This window comes from Carya illinoinensis, chromosome 10, assembly GCF_018687715.1.
Source record: "Carya illinoinensis cultivar Pawnee chromosome 10, C.illinoinensisPawnee_v1, whole genome shotgun sequence".
NCBI classification, from domain to species: domain Eukaryota; kingdom Viridiplantae; phylum Streptophyta; class Magnoliopsida; order Fagales; family Juglandaceae; genus Carya; species Carya illinoinensis.
In genome coordinates, this window is record NC_056761.1 from 3,991,330 (window position 1) to 4,013,444 (window position 22,115).

Below are 22,115 nucleotides of genomic sequence, written 5' to 3' on the forward strand. Positions count from 1 at the left end.
GGCACCTTACAAAGCAATGAGCATTTGGGATGGAGTAGTAGAGAAGATTGAGAAAAGACTATCGGGTTGGAAGAGGCTGTACTTATCAAAAGGAGGAAGATTAACTCTCATTAAAAGCACTCTATCCAATCTCTCCACCTACTTTCTTTCCCTGTTCCCTTTACCAATGAAGGTGGCAAACCGGATAGAGAAGTTGTTCCGAGCTTTCCTGTGGGGAGGCATTGGGGAGGAATTCAAGTTTGGCCTTGTGAGTTGGCAAAGGGTGACCTGGCCGATTGCGAGTGGGGGGTTCGGGGTGCGAAATTTGAGTGTGTTTAACAAGGCATTATTAGGGAAATGGCTGTGGAGATATCACTTGGAAGGGAACTCGCTGTGGAGGGAGGTCATTGATCAAAAGTATGGTTGTGCGTGGGGGGAATGGTGTTCCTTAGAGCGTAGGGGGTCGTATGGAGTAAGCCTGTGGAAATTCATAAGAAAGGGATGGAATGCTTTTGAAAAACATCTAAAGTTTGAGGTGAGTGATGGAGCACGAACCCGCTTTTGGTTAGATGCATGGAGTGGAGAGAGTTCTCTATGTGCTACATTTCCAGCAGTATTTAACTTGGCTGGAAATCAGCAGGCCTCAATCTCAGAATTGCTATGTCGGGCCAACGGGACGGCAACTTGGAATATTACTTTTACTAGAAATGCGCAGGATTAGGAACTTGAAGAGCTGGTAGATTTTTACAGTTATTTATATTCAGTAAATCTAGGCGTCAATGGGGGAGACTGACTGTTGTGGACTCACACGGGGAGTAAAACGTTTACTGTTAAATCTTTTTATAAGGCCTTGACAATCCAACAACAAACTTTCTTTCCGTGGAAGAGTATATGGAAGGTGTTAGTACCTTCTAAAGTTGCTTTCTTTACTTGGACAGCTGCTCAGGGGAAGATTTTAACGATTGATAATCTTAGAAAGCAAGGTATGGTTGTTATGGAGTGGTGCTATATGTGTAAAAAGAGTGGGGAATCAATAGATCACCTGCTTTTACATTGTGAGGTGGCTGGGGAGTTATGGGCTGGAATACTTAGTAGAACCAGGCTAAATTGGGTTATGCCTAGGAGTGTGGAGGAGGTACTTGCATGCTGGAACAGACCACACAACAGTGCTCAACTGGCAGCAGTATGGCGGATGATGCCCTTGTGCTTAATGTGGTGTTTATGGTCGGAAAGGAATGACAGGTGTTTTAATACTAAGGAGAGTGGAGTGGGGGAAACCTGGAACTTTTTTGTATTCTCTTTGTTTCAATGGTTTTCTGCTATTGTTCTAAAGGGAGGGAATGTTCATGAGTTTCTATTTTCTTTATAGTCCACTAAAATGTAACTAGGTGTCTCACTTTGTATACTCCCTTTGTACTTGGGCATTGCCTAGTTTCTTCATATTCAATAAAGATTATTACTTATCAAAAAAGAAAAGACATAGCACACAACACAATCATAACTTGTTTAAAATGCATATTGCATCAAAGTGTTACACCTAGTTCTCCTCAGAAAACACAGTCAGTTATGTTAAAAATGTTTTCCTCATGTCAAATTGGCACTGAAAATTTCCAAGAAAGCCAATGTAAACAGCATAAGAACAAAAATTCTATGTTGAATTTCACAAGAACTAACAAAATATATTTCTTCTTATGTTTTTCTTACACACTTAACATGTGTCTGAATTGAACTTAGCCACAAATATAATGTGGATGTATAACACATAATGTATTTCTTCTCTTGACATACATAAAAAAATGTACATCACAAAATATTCCTTCAGATATTAACGTACTGACCTTACAAAAGTTCTTTTGAGCCTGTTCAATTGTTACGGTAGGCATCTTTCCATTCCTCATCAAATTTACGGTTTTATTACTCAGACGCCATTGTCGGCAAGTCTCCAACGCTAAGTATGGGCATACAGCACTGAAAAATTATTTCAGGGCAATAAAATTTAAGCATTTCTGGGATGAGAAAGTTCAATGCAAGCAACAAGTTCATAAATGGAAGCAGTGGAAGAGCACAAGAAAAATAAAAACTCCAACTAAGATGGATGCAGAACCCTCTTAAGGCCCCTCCATAAAACAATTATGGCCAATGTTTTAGTGAATGAAATATGGGAATTGTTGACAAGCATTAACATACCCTTAATACAAGTAATAACTAGCATGCGTAGGAGATACCAAGACACTGCCAAAATTGTTTACTGATAAAAAAACGTGTAAAATGCCCGCACTGATGGGAAAATTAATACCAAGACACTGCCAAAATGTATTTTTGTCCCCATACCTCATTTATTTACATTCAAGGAAGTGTTCCTACATCTATTGAAAAAACACCGGTTCATTTTATGTGCCTAGTTTAACACAGAAGTTGAATGAATCCATTTGCAAGTAAACACCTAACTTTGTTCATTTACAACAGAAGAGACTAATGTTCCAGAGTAATTGCATCAGATCAGACAAAATACTGCTTAAGAAAAAATTGATAAAAATTGGTTTCACAGTTTCCAGCATAAAAACAAACTAGGTAAAAAGAGCCAAAATAGAAAATTTTCACAGAGAAAGATGACCTTGCACCATATCCAATCAAACAAGCAAACTGATGGGTGCTGAAGCACTGAGCAGTGTCCACTACAATAGATGCAGACATCCGCAAGCCATTCTGAATAAGATGCTGATGAACAGCACCAACAGCAAGAAGTATTGGAATCGCAGGACGAGTTGGTTCCTGGAAGATAAGGAAAAGAGCACATCACTAAAAATAGGTGAAACAACTATCAAAAAGACAACTGCATGCATAAAGGAGAAGATGATAGAGCAAACATATCAAAGAAGAAACGACAACGTTGCCCACAAGTTACATAAATAAATGTACTGATACTCACAAGCACTAACGAGAGAGAGAGAGAGAGAGAGAGAGAGAGAGAGAGAGAGAGAGATCTATGTACGGTGAAATGGTAATTCCTGAATAACTTGTAATATTGGTCATAAAGCCACATAAATTTAATCAACAGATGCTGGGCAGAATAATTTAGAAACATAAAACACTAGCAGTGAACCCAGAATGTTATTATTCAATGATCATTTAATAAAATATATGTTGCGTCAGATTGAGTTTATGTATGAAATAGAACATAGAGGGAGGCTGCACTGTTACCAGCACATCAGAGCGATCAGAGAGAACAAGCAGTTGGGAACCATTTCGAACAGCTTCATCAGCAGCTTCACAAAGCTTCTTTAGCATTTTTTTCAAGGAACCATCAAGCCCTTTACGAATATCAAAAAATGTTGGCAGAACTTGGCATTTTAAATGGGGATCCTTCAGCAAAAACTCAAGCTCCCCTTCATTCAGTATGGGACTAGACAATATAACCTACCCCAAGGAAAAAACTTATTAGGCACGGTATGAAATATGAAAATTGAAAGTATTACATAAGATCTGTTATTAATAATCTTAATAAAACTCATTTCAAAAGAAGCATTACAAAGACAATTAAATATGGTAGTGATGGACAGAGATATCCTTACAGACCTGCTTAGCATTTTCAGGTCCAACCTCCAATATATTTCCTCGCTTCCCAATATTGACTTGAAGAGACATGACTAATCCTTCTCGAAGAGGGTCAATAGCTGGATTTGTAACCTGAAAGTACACAAGTGAATAACTGAGAAAAAAAGTTTGAATATGAAATTAACGTCAAGTTTTGTCACAAAGCTATTTTTCAAGCTGAAATTCTTAAAGTGATAGCAAAGAAACACCATATTTTAAAATGATTTTTATAAAATGATCCAATGTATGCCATACTTATGTTTATAAGAACCTTAAGTAGAAATTAAAAAAAACAAAAAAAGGGAACCTTAAGTAGAAGAGAACTTCAAAAAGAAATTGATTCGTTTAACAAAAACAGTCTAGATTGCCTCTCAGATAGGTAACATTCAAGAGAAGGCATGTGGGTGGGTGGGGGAAGGCAGAATGGGGTTTGGATTTGGCACAAAACGTTGAACAGAAAGTGGCGAGCTGCCGAACTGCATCTATCTCATACAATCCCACCACATCCTGATCCAGTGCAATCACATAGCTGCTGACTGCAAGGCCCAACATGCCCACACAATGTCAATCCCAAATCATTCAAATGCTGGGTTCTATGATCGTTCCAGGTCAAAGCCCTCAGACAGGTTGAGCATTATTATATGTACACATTCCTGCACGCATACTCTAGAGTGGTGGCAAGCAAAGCACAAGAAGGCGCAGGAATAAGAGCACACTGCACTGTGACTATAGAAGAAATAAGGCAGGCCAACTCTTTAAGTTCTACACAATTATCCAAAAAAATTGATATTTTGATTCACTTAGTTTGAATCATATAAACTCAAACTGCTTAAAGAGAAATTGGAGCCAAGATCTGTTAAATGTAAAATATCCTGTTCGATAGCCTAAATTCAACAAGAGCATACCCAAAGTGAAACGAAGTTTCAAACTCACTCTCAAGTGCACCACCAAGACAATTAAAGTGGAATACAACTCAAAGAATACAACACTTTATGTTGTGGGAAAAGGATTTAAAAAACTTTAAAAATAAGTAGCAAAGAACGTCTCTTTCCAGATCCAACATGGGGATATGATGCAGGGGGATCCGAGTCTGAATCCGAGGCCGATGAGGCTCAGCTGACAGATGCGAGGTTAAAAGCACTAGACTACTTTGACAAGGCAGACCAGAGCAAAAAAGGCAGGAAGAGATAAGTATTTCTAGGATTTGGGCGAGAAGCGGCAGATTTGGGCAAAGAGCGACTTATCCCTAGGTTGGGCAGGAGACTTATCCCTCGGTTGGGCGAGGAGACTTATTGTTCGATTGAGCGAAGAGAAGTGGCGACATTAGTAATTTAATTATAACTTTGGCTACAGGTGTCAGAATCGTGCATATGACCCCAATCCAAAAAGCTCTCTTCAGCGTGCACGTCATGGTGACCATGCTTAGCTTGGTGGGCCCCTTTTCGCCCCCAAAATCAGCCCTTATTACGGCTGAAAGCCGGTCGGTCTGGACCGGAAAAATCGACCGGACCGAACCGGCCTTAGAGCCGGTCGATCTCGGTCCAAGAGATCATGTAAATTCGGTTTTCGGTCCGGTCCCGGTCCATGACTTTTTTGGATCAGACCGGACCGAATGGAAAATTGTTATTTTTAAATAAATTTTTAAATATATTATATATAATATTTTATATAATAATTGTATAATTAATTATACAATTTTCATCTAAAATATTACCATTAAGTTTAACAATATAAAACTTTAAATTTAAATTAATATTCTAGTAATTAACTAATGTCAATTAGTTATTATCAATTGATTAAATTCACCATTAACTAATTAGTAGGTGAATTAACTAATTACTTATATAACTATTATCTATGATCTGATTAAAGTTATTAGATAAACAAGTTATACCTAAGTTGTAACTTGTAACTTTGTAAATATAAATCAATTATAAATTTTAATTAACTAATATATGATATCAATTAAGTAACCTATCACCAATTCACCATTAACTATGTTACTATTAATTATTAACATATACAAGACTACACTACATCTATGATCTAATTAAAGTTAGTAGATAAATGTTTTATAAAATACCTAAGTTGTAACTTGTAAGTTGTAACTTATAACTAAATATAAAGCAATTATAAATATTACTGTAAATATTAATGAACTAATATATGATATCAATTAAATTTTAATGAACTAATATATGATATCAATTAACTAACCTATCACCAATTCACCATTAATTAATTATAGTTTATTAACATCTACATCTATGAATCATGATTCATGATCATATAAAAAAATTTGCATCTATAAGTTTAATATAGCTCATTAATTCATTGACATACTATAAGTCTATATCTCTAAGTTAGTAATAAATTAGTAATTAATATATTAATATAAGTTTAATTAATTATTTTTTGAGTTAATGAAATAATCAACATTATTACATCAATTTAGTTTACTTAACTTTAATTTTATTAATTTAAATATTTTTTAATTTAAATGCCAAGAAGATAAAAGAATTGGATGAATATATTAGGCATTATAGAAAACGGCGCCGTTTAATGTAAATTTGGACCTAAACGGCGCCGTTTAGGTCCAATGGAAACCAATTTTAAAACCAGGTTGCATGAAACGGCGCCGTTTTATGCAACCCAGTTTATTTTTTTAAACTGTACCGGTCTGTGAAACAGCGCCGTTTAGAGTTATTTTAACCCCAAACGGCGCCATTTTATCCCTAAACTAAAAGCAAACCCTTCTTCCCCCCTCAGCAATTCGATTCCCCTCACTAGTGATGCCCTAACCTCTCAGACGGCCGACCCTTTGCCCCCTTCCATCGCAGACCCTTCGCCCCCTTCCATCGCAAAAGGCGCCGTCGCAACCCTTCCGAAAGCTTAGCTTTCCATCACAGCCCCTTTCATCGCACCCTGCACCTTCCGTCACACCCTTCCAGTTCCCACAAACCAGCCCCTCCGTCGCACCCTTCCCACAAACCAGCCGGTTCATTGCAACGTGCAGCCCTTGCTGTTTCACCTTGCATCAATCTAAAGGTAATAAATGCCTCTAATTTTCCAAATGTAGTTTGATTTTTTGGTTAGGTTAGGTATTTACAGTATTTTACTATTTTCTTCATGTTGAGATATAAAGCTTTGATTGTTTTATTATATTAATGGTAACACCGTAGCATGCAATTAGAGGTATTATTAATTTATATATTTGTTTGGGCTATGCAATCCGAAAAGCTTGCCCTGTAAGGTTCCAATAAAGATAGCCGATCTCCTTCTTTGATCTGTAAGGAATCTAAGGATAGTAAGGATAAGGTTCAGTTCTAAATTTCTAATACTAGTTTTACAAAAAGAGCAACAGAGGGAAACATGTGTTTGCAAAATATATCTAGGGTTGAGGACAAATCAATGTATTGAATATTTTTGGACTATAATTTCTTGACCCTATCCATGATCAATTATTAAAAATCTCCAGATTCATACAATTGCTAGCAGTAAGCATGGGAAGCCAGGAACTAAAGAAAAAATCAGTAGAAACCAATATGCTTAACCACATGGCTTTGAGAGCAAACTGTTTTTTTGGATGAACCTAGTGATTTTCTTCCATTACTTCAAGCTAATTTGGAAAGCATCATGAGATAAGCAATTGCTCACACAGCCACGCCATTCCTAAATGATATAACACATCAAACAGAAATTTCATTTGCAATTCCTAATAATTTATTGGATTTGAACTTAATAAAGAACAGTGCCACAAACTAATCACCACACGATATCCTAATAATTTTTGGTGGAAGGTTTCACTCCCCATGATGTTTTTTTTTTTTTTTTTTATTTAGCCAATTTGCCATTTCCCTAAGTTTATATTCTGACTTTAGGCCATATTCTGATTATTTTTTTTGTGCAGTTTATAACATTTACTATTTTTGTAAAGTTTATAACATTTATGCAAGTTCATTTACTGACTTTTAGTATATTTTTGTAGATGGACCAGATTCAAGACTCTACCATAGATGATGTAGAGTCAAACATGCCTACACAAAGTGGTACAGCCCTACCTCCACCCGCACCCAATGTAAGTGGTAGACATAGGTCAATGGTTTGGGATCATTTTACTAGAATACCAAACGGTGATCCAAGTAAACCTAGGGCTAAATGTAATTATTGTACTGCTTCGTATGCATGTGATACGAAGACCAACGGTACAAAGTCCATGAAATATCATATTGAAAAACAATATAAGAAATGTCCTTTTAATAGGACGGATAAGTCTCAAACTACCCTAACTTGGAAGGAGGATGGAGGAAGTGGTAGTGGGGAACTTGTGTCTATAGCCTTTAGTGTTGAGGCTTGTAGACAAAGCTTAGCAAAGATGATAATTCTTGATGAGTTACCCTTTAGGTTTGTTGAAGGAGAGGGTTTCAAGAAGTTTATGCTTACTGTTTGCCCTAAGTGGGTAACAATTTCATCCCATGTTACGGTTGCAAAGGATTGCTTTAGTATATATATGAGGGAAAAAAATAAGTTAAGAAGTGCTCTTCAAGGGCAACGAATTTCCCTCACTACGGATACATGGACATTCGTGCAAAATCTCAATTATATGTGTCTTACTGCACACTTTATTGATGATGATTGGAATCTACACAAGAGGATTCTTTCTTTTTGTTTGGTTGAGAATCACAAAGGGGATACACTTGGTAAGGCCATTAAGATGTGTTTGCATGATTGAGGGCGACCAAAATATCTTGCTATCACACTTGATAATGCAAGTTCTAATAATGATGCAATTTCTCATTTGAAGAAAAAAACCAAGTAAAGGAAGGATACTATTTTGGAACGTGAATTCTTGCATGTTCGATGATGTGCCCACATCTTAAACTTAATTGTTTGTTAGGGGTTGAGGGAATTTGATGAGTCTATCGCGAAGGTGAGAGGTGTTGTAAAATATGTGAAGTCCTCACCTCAAAGGTGGAGTATGTTTAAAAAATGTATATAGTTTTACGTGCAAAAGTGGCATTTGCTTAGATGTACCGACTGGGTGGCACTCCACCTATCTTATGTTAGAGAGAGTTTTAAAATTTCGAAGAGCGTTTGAACGGTTGGAAGAAGAAGATTCGGCTTTCCTTACTAGTATTGGAGATGATGATGACGATGATGAGGATGATGTGGAGCAAGTAGTGAATAGGAGAACGTAAAAAAAGTTGGGGCCTCCCAATAATATTGATTGGGAGAAGGCAAGGTTGTTTGTAAAGTTTCTTAAACTATTTCATGATGCAACTTTACGCTTTTTGGGGGGCTTGTATGCAACTTGCAATTCTTTTTTTTCGGAGTTAGCTACAATATCCGATGCAATTGATTTAGAGTTTCAAAATCAAAACCTTGTGGTGGGATCAATGGCCACAAATATGAAGAAAAAATTTAACAAATATTGGGGCAACTTGGATAATATGAATATGTTGTTGTTTATTGGGATTCTTCTTGATCCTCGGTACAAGATGCGAAATCTTGACTTTGAGTTGGAAGGGATATATGCCCATGATCCCACAAAAGCAGTTGATTTGAGTTGTTTAGTGAAGAATACTTTAACCCACATGTATGAGGCATAGCTTGCAAATGAAAAAGTGAGCAACTCTTTACAACAACAACAGCAGCCTAGAAGTTTATCACGTGAAGATGTACATCTTACTGGTGCAGATGGTGCAAGTACAAACGTGAATGTTCGTGCACAAAGAATGGCCATATTTAAGCAACGGTTGCAGTCGGAGGACTCTCTTGGAAGTAAGTCAGAGGTTGATAGATACCTAGATGAAAAGTGTGAGACAGATAATGCAAATTTTGACATTCTAGTTTGGTGGAAGGTTAACTCATTTAGATATTGTGTGCTTTCAAAAATTGCACGCGATGTACTTGCAATACCAGTCTCTACAGTTGCCTCTGAATCTTGCTTTAGCACAGCGGGTCGTGTTCTTGATCCTTTTCAAAGTAGTTTATCTCCGATGATGGTTGAGGGCCTCATTTATACACAAAATTGGCTTCGTTCTTCATCTACTCCAATCAGCCTTAGGACTATAATGGATGATGTGGAGGATTTTGAGATGCAGTTGGATATGGGTATGTTTATTATTTACTTCATTTTATAACTTTTATGATCTATATATGTAGTGAAAATTTATATAAATTGTTTTTTTTTCCTTTATTGTATAGCACTTGCTTAGGAGGGGTTTTTTTTTTTCCTTTATTGTATAGCACTTGCTTAGGAGGGTGAAAATTCTATGGAGGCGTCAAATACAATGTCTACATCTAATGCAAATTCATGAGGTGAGAACTTGAATTCTTTTCTTTAAAATTTCAGATTATTTTATTCAATTGTGACTTGTCCAATTTAGTTTTAATTTTGTATTGTCTCTCATTGAACTTTTGTGTCCTATTTGGCAGCATTTCGTTTGGTGATGAAAGATTTGACGAGATCAAGTGTTTGCCATTTAGAGATCAAATCTTAGTTATTTGTTATTTGCATTAGTTATTATTTAGTCATTTGTAATTTATAAAGTCACTTTATTAGTTATTATGGCTAGAAGCCTAGATGCATGGATTGTAAATTGTAATATTTTTTGTGTCATTTGCTTAACTTTTTTTGGTTTCTTATTTTTTTTTTTCCCTTTTATTCGGACTTTTGGATGTTTAGTTGGCATGTTTAGTTGGATGTTTAGTTAAGAATTAGATGTACTCTTCAACTTTTTTCTTTTTCTTTTGAAATATGGATGTTTAGTTGGCATAGAATTAGATGTATTATATTTCATTTGATATAAAATATTGCTTGTATGTGAGGATTTGACATGAATTGTTGGATTTTTTATTTTTGGATGTAAAAATGGTGCTCTTGAGGTTTTAATGAAGTCATGGGTCCTTTGCAAGTCATTAATTTAGACATTAAGTCATGGTTCTTTTGCAATTTATGGGTCTTTTTCAATTTTTCTTTTTTTTTTTTCCTTGTAAAATCTTTTATTTAAATTTATTGTATATAGATAATTTTCTTTTTATGCTTAATTTTATTTTGCATCCAAATCTTTTTTTTTAAGGTATTTTTTGACTTAAAATTAGATAAAATATTAATGTGATTTCACTGTTGGGCCGATTGGGCCCATGGGCCACATGGTCCATATTTGGACCGACGGACCGACCGGACCGAACCCCCCCGAAAGGGACTGACCAGACCGGTCCTTAGTGCATTTCGGTCCGGTCCAGGGTGGGAAAACCCTGGACCGAATTGGTCCGGTCCGGTCCGCAAATCCCCCTACGGACCGACCGGACCGGACCGAATTCACCCCTAGCCCTTATTACCTCCGAATCATCAATTTTAGTTCACTCTTTCATTTTCTTTCATTTTGGTTAATTTTCTTTTATGTTAATGTTTATCTTTAGTAACAATTTTATTCCGAATTCTTAGACTAGATTTTAACCATAGTTCTCTTATTCCATATTCTATTGTTTGGCCTTAATTACAATTTTGCCATTTTTTCGTGAGCTATTTAAGCCCGGCTTGTGGGCTTCAGAAAGATGATTGATTTATTTTGATAGTAAAACTCTAATCTCAAAATTTATCTCAGAGTTTCTATCTATTTGCGATTTTCTCAATCTCAATCTCTAACTTCCGTTGTTTAATTAGTCGTCAAAATAATCTCCTATTCAATTTTGGCGTCAGTTGGCATTAGAGCTTTAGCGTTTTCCTAGGATGAATTATCATCAATTTTCATGACTAGTGGTAAAGGTCACGGTCGACGTGGACAGGTTCCAAATGAGAAAGTCCCTCCCTGCGATCGTAATGTACAGGACGTTATGATTGTAGATTTGCAAAGGCAAATAGCATAATTATCCCAGCATCTAGAGGCGCAAAACTTAGAGGGTTAGACTTACAATCAAGAGTCTGAATCCAATTTTGAGAACCCATATCACAATCGTGCTCCTTTTCAGGAGTACTATTGTAGGGAGGAGCAAGGTGGAGACCTAGACTTCAGAGTGGATCTACCGGAATTTTCTGGTAACCTGCAAGCAGAGGGCTTCATCGATTGGTTGCACGAAATGGAACGTATCTTTGAATACAAGGATATCTCAGATCGTATGGAGATGAAACTAGTTGCCAACTAAAGGGACGAACGTTTGCCTAGTGGGAGCAGTGATAGGGTAAAGCCAAGATTGGCAACTGGGAGAAGATGAAAAAAAAGATGACGGGCCACTTTTTACCCTTCAGATCTACTCAGACTTTGTTTCAGCAACTTCACATGCTGGGGCAGGGAATGAAATCCGTTGATGAGTACACCGGGGAGTTCTATCAGTTGGTGTCCTGTAATGATCTCTTTGAAACTAAAGAGCAATTGGTAGTACGTTATTTGGGTGGTTTGCGACTACCTTTACAGGACGTCCTCAGCCTCCACTCTTTGTGGACTGTTTCTGAAGCCTACCAACGTGCTCTAGTCGTGGAGAAATAGCAAACCAAGCGACCTGGCCAAGGGGCGACCAGAACACACAGGGGGTCCATCCGCATGAGACTAGCCCTACTCCGTGTTCCACTCAAGGTCAGAGTTTGAACGCAATATTTGGTGCTTCAGATGTGGGGAGCCCGGTCATAGGGTGATAGAATGCAGAAAGTCTACCACCCAAAGGGGAAAACCAGATCAATGAGGGTGACACAGAGGATTTTTTTTTTTTTTTTTTTTGATAGGTGAGGGTGACACGGAGGATATTGAAAGCATAGGAGAACCGATCTATAACGAATGTGGTGAGGAAAGGGATGTCTTGCACGTAGATGGTAACAAAATCCTTGTCATCGGGAAGAGTTTATGAACTCCCAAGGGGGAGTCGGGCGAAGACTAGTTGAGAACGTTGAGAACTAATATCTTTCACACTACCAACACTATTTCTGAGAAGGTGCACAAACTAATCATAGATAGTCGTAGCTGTGAGAACGTGGTCTCCAAGGAAGTAGTTCCAAAGCTGCAACTCAAGACAAACTAGCACCCGAAACCTTACAAATTGTCGTGGCTGTAGAAGGACAGTGAAGTCACCATTGACCAACAATATTTATTTAGTCTCCTTTTCGATTGGTTGGAAGTATTTTGACAACGTGTGGTGTCATAGTATCCATGGATGCTTGCCATTTATTGCAAGGTAGACCGTGGCAGTATGTTCGAAGCGTGACTCATGATGGGTGTAAAAACATCTATTCCCTTAGCTTTAAAGGGAATAAGGTCACCTTAGTACCCCGTAGGGAGGGAGCTGCTTTTGCTCCTAAGGGCGAAAAGGGACACACTCTTCTGTCGAAGGCTAGATTCTTGGATGAGACAAAGCAAGAAGGCATTGTGTTTGCCTCGGTGCCATGTGACGACCATGGCGGGATGGACCAAGAGATACCGCCAAAAGTTCAGCGAATACCATTTGAGTTTGTAGATCTAATGCCGGAAGACCTTCCCTTGGCCTTCTACCCATGAGAGATATAGAACACCAGATTGATTTGGTTCCAGGATCTAGTTTACCCAACAGAACAGCATATCACCTCAGCCTCAAGGAATCAAAAGAATTGCGGCGCCAAGTGCTATAATTGTTAGAGAATGGCTACATCCATGAGAGTATGAGCCCATGTGCAGTTCCTGCCCTCCTGGTACCCAATAAAGATAGTTCACAGCGCATGTGCGTGGACAACAGATGCATTAACAAAATCACCATGAAGTATAGATTCCCAATTCCCCACCTAGACAACATGCTGGATCAGTTGTCAGACTCTAAGATCTTTTTCCAAAATTGATCTTAAAAGCGAGTATCACCAGACCCGAATACACCCTGGCGACAAGTGGAAGACGGCATTCAAGAAGCAACACAGTCTTTACGAGTGGTTGGTCATGCCCTTTGGGCTATCCAACACACCTAGTACATTTATGAGAATTATGCATCAGATACTGCGGGCTGTTTATGGGAAAGTTTGTCGTCATCTACTTTAATGATATCCTCATCTACAGTCCGATGTGGGAGGCACATGTAGAACACCTCAGAGTTGTTTCCGAGACGTTACGAAATGAGTGTCTGTTCGTCAACCCGAAAAAGTGCTCATATTTCGCCACTTCTGTTACATTCCTTGGATTTTACGTCTCTACAGATGGTGTCCATGCATATCAATCCAAAGTGGAAGCCATTTTGGAGTGGCCAACCCCACTCCCCACCAAAGACCCTACATGATATGCGGAGCGTCCATGGATTGGCCTCCTTTTATCAATGATTCATCCGCAATTTCAGCACTCTAATCACTCCCATCACAGAGCACTTGAAAGGGCGGTCAGTCCAGTGGTCCAAGGAAGCAGAGACCAGTTTTTGGCTAGTCAAGAAGAAGATGATTGAACACCAGTTTTGGCACTCCCTGATTTTCAGAAGATCTTCAAGGTGAATTGCAATGCTTCCAAAGTGGGTAGTGGCCGCGTCCTAAGTCAAGAAGGATGGCCTGTTGCATTTTTCGATGAGAAACTGTCAGGATCAAAGAAAGACTACTCCACGTACGACTTGGAGTACACCATTGTACAGTCCTTGAAACAGTGGCGACATTATTTGGTACAAAAGGATTTCATTCTGATTACTAACCATGAGGCATTGAAGTACATCAACGGGCAAAACCAGCTGAGTAGACAACGTGCCAAGTGGGTCACCCATATGCAAGAGTTCACATTCTCGCTGAGACACCAATTCCCTTGAATAGGTTGCGGATGCTTTAAATCGACACGTGGCATTCCTCACCACCATTAGTACTAGAGTGGCAAGCTTTGACACTTTCAAGAATTTGTACGCCAAAGATCCGTCCTTTGGAAAGATTCTTAAGGAAGTAACTGAGGGTAGGCGAAGTGATTTTCTTTTGCACGATAGTTTTTTCTTCCCTTGCCTATAGATGTGTATCCCATAATGTTCCTTAAGAGAGCACATTATACGGGAACTACATGGCTAGGAGCACTTTGGGCGAGAAAATACTTTGGCTTTAATTGCCGCAGATTACTACTGGCCCAAGTTGACCAGTGATGTGGCACGATATGTGGCGAGATGGTTTGTGTGCCAGAGAGCAAAGGGAACCCTCACCAATGCTAGCCTTTACACTCCATTACCTGTACCTAATAGTCCATAGCTTAACATCAGTATGGATTTTGTCTTAGGTTTACCCAAGACCTAACACGCCATAGATTTAATATTCGTTGTGGACGACCAATTTTCTAATATGGCCCATTTTGTAGTTTGCAGAAAGACCATAGATGCCACCCGAATCACCCACCTTTATTTCAAGGAGATTGCTCGCCTGCATGGTGGTCCTTGGTCTATCACCTCAAATCGGGATACAAAGCTTATGAGTAATTTCTGGAAGAGTTTGTGCACAAAGCTCGGAATGAAGCTAAACTTTAGTAGTGCATACCACCCCCAAACAAACGGGCAAACTAAAGTGGTGAATCAAAGTTTAGGCAACCTCCTGAGAAGTTTGGCGGTACCAAGCCAAAATAGTGGGACCTTGCCATATCACAGGCAAAGTTTGCATACAACCGATCTAAGAACTGGACTACCTGATTGAGTCCATTTGAAGTTGTGTACGGTTCGAATCCGCTGGGCATCCTTGATTTGGTCGCTATCCCACGGATTGGTCGCCTAAATGTTAAGGTCGAGGAGATAGCAGAGCACCTTCGGGGAGTACACGACCAAGTCAAACAAGCAATTCAAGCGAGCAATGCAAAGTACAAGGTTCATGCCGACAATTGTCGCCGCCATGTACTTTTTTATGTTCGAGATCTTGTTTGGGCTGTACTAACCCATGATTGTTTTCCTGTTGGCGAGTATAATAAGTTGAAGGATAGTAAGATTGGACTTTGTGAAGTTCTCCAAAAGGTCAACGACAATGCATATAGATTACGTCTTCCCAGTCATATGAGAACTTTGGATGTGTTCAACATCAAATACCTCAACCCCTGCTTTGTCGACAATGGCATGAACTCAAGGGCGAGTTCTTTCCAACCCAGGGAGGCTAATGCAGGGGGATCCAAGTCTAAATCCAAGGCCGATGAGGCTCAGCTGACAGATGCAACGTTAAAAGCACTGGACTACTTCAAGAAGGTAGACCAGCGCAAAAAATGAGGGAAGAGGTAAGTATTCCTAGAATTTGGGCAAGAAGAGGCAAATTTGGGCGAGAAGCGACTTATCCCTCAGTTGGGCGAGGAGACTTATCCCTCAGTTGGGCGAGGAGATTTATCCTTTGGTTGGGCAAGGAGACTTATTCTTCGATTGGATGAGGAGAAGTGGCGACATCAGTATTTTAACTATAACTTGGCTACAGGTGTCAGAATCGCACATAAGGCCCAATCTAGAAAGCTCTCTTCAACGTGCACATCATGGTCACCATGCCTAGCCTAGTGGGTCCCTTATTCGACACCCAAATAGCCATTTTTACCTCCGAATCGTCAATTTTAGTTAACTCTTTCATTTTTTGTTAATTTATTTTATGGTAATGTTTATCTTTAGTAACGATTTTATTCCGGATTCTTAAGCTAGATTTTAACCATAGTTATCTTATTCCGTATTCTATTGTTTAGCCTTAATTACAATTTTGTCATTTTTTCGTGAGCTATTTAAGCCCAGCTTGTGGGCTTTAGAAAGATGATTGATTTATTTTGATAGTAAAACCCTAACCTCAGAGTTTATCATAAAGTTTCTATCTATTTACGATTTTCTCAATCTCAATCTCTATCTTTTGTTGTTTAATTAGCCATTAGAATAATCTACTATTCTATTCCGGTGTCAAGATACCAAGCCTCTGTCCTGCCCTCCCTCACACCCATGTATCCACATAACAGTAAACTCATATAATAATGTACAAGTTCATCCAGAGTTTGAGACAAATAATAGCAAACCTGTGCAAACCGTTGCTTAAAATAATCATAAAGCACGTGTGGCTTCTGGGACAATATTGCCAATGGAATGTCATCACCCATGCAAAATGTAGGCTCCTTCCCTTGTGCAGCCATAGTTTCAATAACCATTTGAACATCTTCACTCGAGTAACCAAAAGCCCTGGTCCCATCAAATAAAAAATAACTAAGCACCAATCAAGATGGTGACAATCATCACCAATCGATCTAGATATATAAACAACAACAAGAAGATACTTTCATGAAAAATCCATCCATCTCGTGTCCTAAATGCAATTTAATCAACTACTTTATAACACTCAAACATACTAGAAGTAAACAAAGACAAGTTGGGTGCACAGATCGTTGTGTAACATACATTCATTGATTTTCACCCACATCACAGGTTAATCAATGTACTAAAGCATTAGAACTGCATAGACACACAAGTATGCATATATTCGTGGGTAACACACTGACATCAAGTTCCAGTATAGAATTTGGCAACAAATTCATTCCCTCCTCTTCGTATCGCCACCACCTCACAGAATAGTGAGCAGCATGTTTAAACAACTTCATCCAAAACACAGGTTAATCAATACAGATAAAATGTTTCTTAGGAAATAAAGTTAATCTTGGTCACTGATAAAATAAGAAAGCCTCTTTTCTTTATATATTAATTTAAGTACTCACACGTTATTGCAGGAGATATTTTCCAGGCAGAATCATTGCACAGAGAGTTTGCAAACAACATGATACCAGAGCAGTTCCAAACCTAGCAGTTCCAAACCTAGATGAAAAAGGCATGTGATCAAAGCTGAAGGCCAAGAGATTTTATTGCAAGCTTACCATTTATTGCACGCATCCAGTTGTTTTAATAAATTAGTTCCTCAATATATTTATTTGGTCCACAGTTTTGGAAACCAGTATGATTCCTTTCATTCAAAGGAAGAATGGAAAAGAATTCATAATCACAACACTATCTTTATGATCAGAACCAAGATGCAGTCCTTTGAGACACATTGATCAGCAATGAGAGCTTTAGCTAGATATCAGATATCTTATCTGCAGAGCAGTATGTGCCTAATAACAGTTAATAACAAAACATGACCAGCATCTACTGCACCACAATGCTTCAGCAGAGAAATACGTGTCTAACAGCATTTAAGAAAGAAGCATACCCAACATCTATTGCACAACAATGATATAATATCAGGGGCATCTCCAAATAATTAATTAAATAGAACACTCACTGTTGGTGCCTTAGTATTGCATCATTATCCCTTCCTGTTGCTGATAAGAATTTCACAGGCTTCAAGGATTGCAAGTTTTCCTTGACCCACTTTCCATATGGATTAGACAAGGCTACTCGCTTTTTCACCTCTGTATTCTCATAAACCTGGAATTGAAAATGTTTAAGATGTATGGTAAGCCTTTAAAGCACAGATCACTGACATCTGGTTCAGCCTTTAGGAAAAAGGTGTCAACAACTGGGACAGCAATTAAAATGGAAAATTGAGAAATACTATTAGCCCGCATCTTCTCATGACCAGAGGTCATGAAGTACTCAAGATGTGAACAGGCACCAAAAGTAGCATGCAAGTGAAGGTCAGTACAAACACTTTTTTTATGAAGTTTTTTTAACAAGGAAACCAATGTTATTCAAAGCACAAAAGGAGATGCAACATTTCAAAACTTCTAAGGCTCGTCAAGAATCTTGATAGGAGTCTTCTAGCAACAGCAGCAACCAGTATTCTACATGGGGCTCCATGAAAACTACGAACAATATGGGAGATACAGGGTCCCCTTATCTTGAGCCTCGTGAGTAGCTAAAGAAGCCAGAGGCTGATTGATCCATTAATCAGAAAAGTACAATTCAAATGTCATCCCTCTAGGCAGATGACATGGAAATCACAAATAAAGAAAGCTCTGTTTCATAAAGTTTCAGTATGAATGTCTTCTTTTAATGACTAAAATAAGTTTTATATAACTGAGATCGTTTTTTTTTTTTTTTTTTTTTTTTGATAGTTAAGTAACTGAGATCTTATTAAAAGCACAAAGGAACAAGATCCAAAGAAACAAGAAGCATACAAGAGATAGCACCCATCTTGGGATATATAAGGAAATCACAATTAAAGTGGTGCTTTGGGTTGTATGGATCGAGTTTGGATTCTGGGCCTTGAATGGCTCTTTTTTTGTTCCCACCCGTGTTTGAACCCATTTTGGGCCACCTTATGCATGACAGGAACCCCTCCATTTAAAGGCTAACACCCAAACTGAATTTGGACCATAATTATGAGCCTTGGATGTTTTTGAAACAACTCGTGTGTGGTTCGATTGTTACAGGACCCATAAGCATGGATCTTCAGGGTCAATGCTGGTTTGGTCGGAAGAAAGACCTGACCATTTCCTTTGGGCTACACGTGGCATGTGACATGGGCTGAAAACCCATGCTTCCTCTTCTTAAACCCAACTGCATTTAACACCTGACCTCCTCCTCTAAACAATAGACGAGAGGTATGGTAAAAAAGACTCCACTGTCATTCCTTTTTTTTTTACAAGTACTCCACTGTCATTCCTTATAGGCCGCTTTGGCAATTCACCTACATAGTGTGTGATCTCAGCTTCATATTCCTCGTTTTCTCCCCTATCAGCAAAATTTTGGAGTCCTCCAAAGCCAAAAACCTCCCATGCTTGTTGGAGAAACGTCGGTAAAGAAAGACACTGTTCCAAACTCCAGATGATTTTACAAGCTTTTCTTCCGCCTTACAAAGATCCTCCAATGTGCTCAAGAGCCACCCCTTGCTGACCTTCCCTAAAAATACTGATCTAAGACGTCTAATCCACTCAACTATTCGAAGAATGAGACCCTTTCCTCCAGTACAAACTGAAAAATCAACTCTGAATTGACTTCACAGTTTACCCAAACTACATATAGTATACAGACTGAAGCCTTGACAATTTTGATTACTCACAGTTCACATAATTGTTTCTTCTTTTTTACTAGAACAATAACCTCTTATAGCACAGGAACTAAAAGAAATTCTTGCTCAACCCAATAATTCTGAAACTGTTTTAATGGTGAGAAATCTTTTGATAGGGACCAGATTTGAGTTACTGACTTTTCTAAATTTGACATGAATTGTGAAAGAAACTTGCAAAGCCACACATAAATATGAACAAAATGAATAACCAAATAGGATCCAAGCAGGTAACAAGACAGAATATACTGATATTTTCTATGGAAGAAGATGGACCCATTAAGGGAACCATCCAGAAGTTCTCAAAAATACAGACAAGAAATTACTTTAAAAAAATTCAAATGAATGGCAACAAAAAATATCAGGAGTGTTTATGTAAGTAATCTTTGATAGCTGTACTAGGCGGACTTAAAAATTCCTCAAACTTGATCATTTGGTAATTGACCAGCCGCATTCGATGCTCAATGACAGCCATTACAAATAAATCTGACACTAGAAATCTCGGAAAGATACTGAGCAAAACCAAAATGCAATTGCATACAGACCTGGCCACTGGTTAAATCAACAGTAATCATCATCCCCGGGCCTAGACGGCCTTTCATTATAATTTTTGACTCATCCATTGGTAGGACACCAACCTAAATAAGAAAAGAAAGGAAAGATTAATATTTCAAAACATTGTTGAGACATTAACCATTTTTCAGACAAGTTGAGATATATTCCCGTCAACAGTAAAGCAACAAGGAACAATGTGAGTTGTTGTTTGACCGGAAAAAAAAAATGTAATTTATAAGGCAACCCCTTGATGGCCCAGCAAAAAGAGCCAAATCTTAGTAAATTATTGTCTACGAAGCCAAGGAATTCTAAAAGCCAAACTAAAGGCTGATTCCCAGTATCAAAAATATAAGCCAGGGCTATGTTCCAATTATCCCAACCCTTCGAAAATGTATTGATCATAACGATAATTTTACTTATAATAGAGAAGCCCGGTTTTTTAATTTCTCCCAGACCCAAGTCAAGCCTAAACACGAGAATCTGAAGAACAGCTGCATTTATTCTCCATCCATCCAAATATTAAAAAAATAAATTGGTGAAATATACAGAACACACCTCAGATGCCACATAGACAACATTATCTGATGTCCGCCAATACCTAGCAGGGCGAAGTCCATTACGGTCAAGACATGCACCAACTGTTTTTCCATCACTGTTCCATGAATCAGAATAGCAATAATCAGCAAAAATAGCAAGTTTAAAAAATAGCTAACTAAGAATGTCAGAGAATGCAAATAAAATGATTAAGTCATCATTTTTTTCAAGAATTAGGACAGAAAAGTTAATAATCACAGAGCATTTATAAGAGCAAACAGCCAAGTTGTATTTTTTCTTTTTCTAGATAGGTGTCTCTCTTGTATACTTCCTATCCACTCGGGTTGTGCCTTTTGCACTTTTTTAATAAGGATTATGCTCCTCATACACAGAAACACACACATATAAAGAGCAAATAGCTGAATTGCCAAGATGGATCATGCCTCAATTTGGTGGAATTCATGAAAACTTCTAGTCTTGATTGCACAATGTCTTTCTGGCATGTAAATTGACTCAAAGTATGAATCAGTTAATGTTTCACCTCACTTATAGAAGAGTTAGTTACTGGATTTTATAACGTGAACATTGTCCAGAACCAAGAACCATAAGAGTCACCAACAAGAGAACTGCAGGTCCTTTGAATTGGTTTTGGAAGTGTTACCTGAATAGTAGTAAAGCAGGTCCATCCCATGCTTCCATCTGACCCTGGTAGTAGTCATAAAAATCAACCACCTAAGGAAACATAAAAGTTTGAGTATATTGAAGAGGGAGAACCCAAAGAGATTAAACGAAGTGGTAATTGAGTATACGAATCGGTCAAAAATCTTAGAGACTATTTGATTTAAGTTATAAGGAGTAATCAGGACATAATCTCATTGTTTAGAGTGGAAGGAAATAGATAATGCAGTAAAAAAGGATTTTTTTTTTTTAATATGTGTTCAAACCTAGAGGGAGTGCAGATTGTCAGCACAAATACCTCAGGATATTTGATCATAAGAGTTGGATGATTCTTGTATGCCTCTGGGACAAGAATCATTAGTGCTTCCTCAGGAGTACGTCCACTCCTCATCAAGAACTGGACAGAGTATAAAGAAAGAATTAGTATCAGGCCAAGAAAAAAAAACTAGTCAAACCTGATAGAGATACAAGAATGTCAAAAGAATAAATCAATTACATAAATCAGGTAAGTTCTATCGATGATAAATGCTGATAAATAAAGAAGTAGGCCATAAGCCATAAAAGTATGTTTCAAAGAAGAGAATATCACAGGAGAAAATCCTCCAGCAGCTAATGAATGTACCGAACTATCATGAAAAATGTGTTTTGATCAAAGATTCACTTCAACATGGATCATCATTAAAAACACACTCTTTCAAGCACAAATAAGGAGCTGACAAATCAGAGCATATAATAATAGAAATATTTCAAATTTAAAAGCAGCTCTGGGCTTTTTTTAGGGAGGAAGGGGGAATATCATATTTTTAAAGATTTACAAATAGATTTTTTTTCTTTTAATAGATGTGCTTACTTGCTAAGATGGCAGTCTACTATA

The 22,115-nt window shown here is 38.0% G+C and overlaps 1 protein-coding gene across 3 annotated transcripts in view; it reads right to left on the reverse strand.

Annotated features, from left to right (window-relative positions):
* LOC122278315 (ferredoxin-dependent glutamate synthase, chloroplastic-like) overlaps nucleotides 1–22,115 on the reverse strand; it is a 42,430-nt gene that overhangs the window by 16,550 nt on the left and 3,765 nt on the right. For all 3 annotated transcript variants that reach the window (XM_043088502.1, XM_043088504.1, XM_043088503.1), the window contains 10 exons: nucleotides 21,540–21,638; nucleotides 21,225–21,295; nucleotides 20,585–20,681; nucleotides 20,020–20,112; nucleotides 17,747–17,892; nucleotides 16,497–16,656; nucleotides 3,556–3,666; nucleotides 3,181–3,396; nucleotides 2,594–2,751; nucleotides 1,818–1,947 (listed from right to left, as the gene is read on the reverse strand). In XM_043088502.1, the coding sequence (XP_042944436.1) occupies nucleotides 1,818–1,947; nucleotides 2,594–2,751; nucleotides 3,181–3,396; nucleotides 3,556–3,666; nucleotides 16,497–16,656; nucleotides 17,747–17,892; nucleotides 20,020–20,112; nucleotides 20,585–20,681; nucleotides 21,225–21,295; nucleotides 21,540–21,638 (1,281 nt within the window). The remainder of the gene's footprint in view (nucleotides 1–1,817; nucleotides 1,948–2,593; nucleotides 2,752–3,180; nucleotides 3,397–3,555; nucleotides 3,667–16,496; nucleotides 16,657–17,746; nucleotides 17,893–20,019; nucleotides 20,113–20,584; nucleotides 20,682–21,224; nucleotides 21,296–21,539; nucleotides 21,639–22,115) is intronic.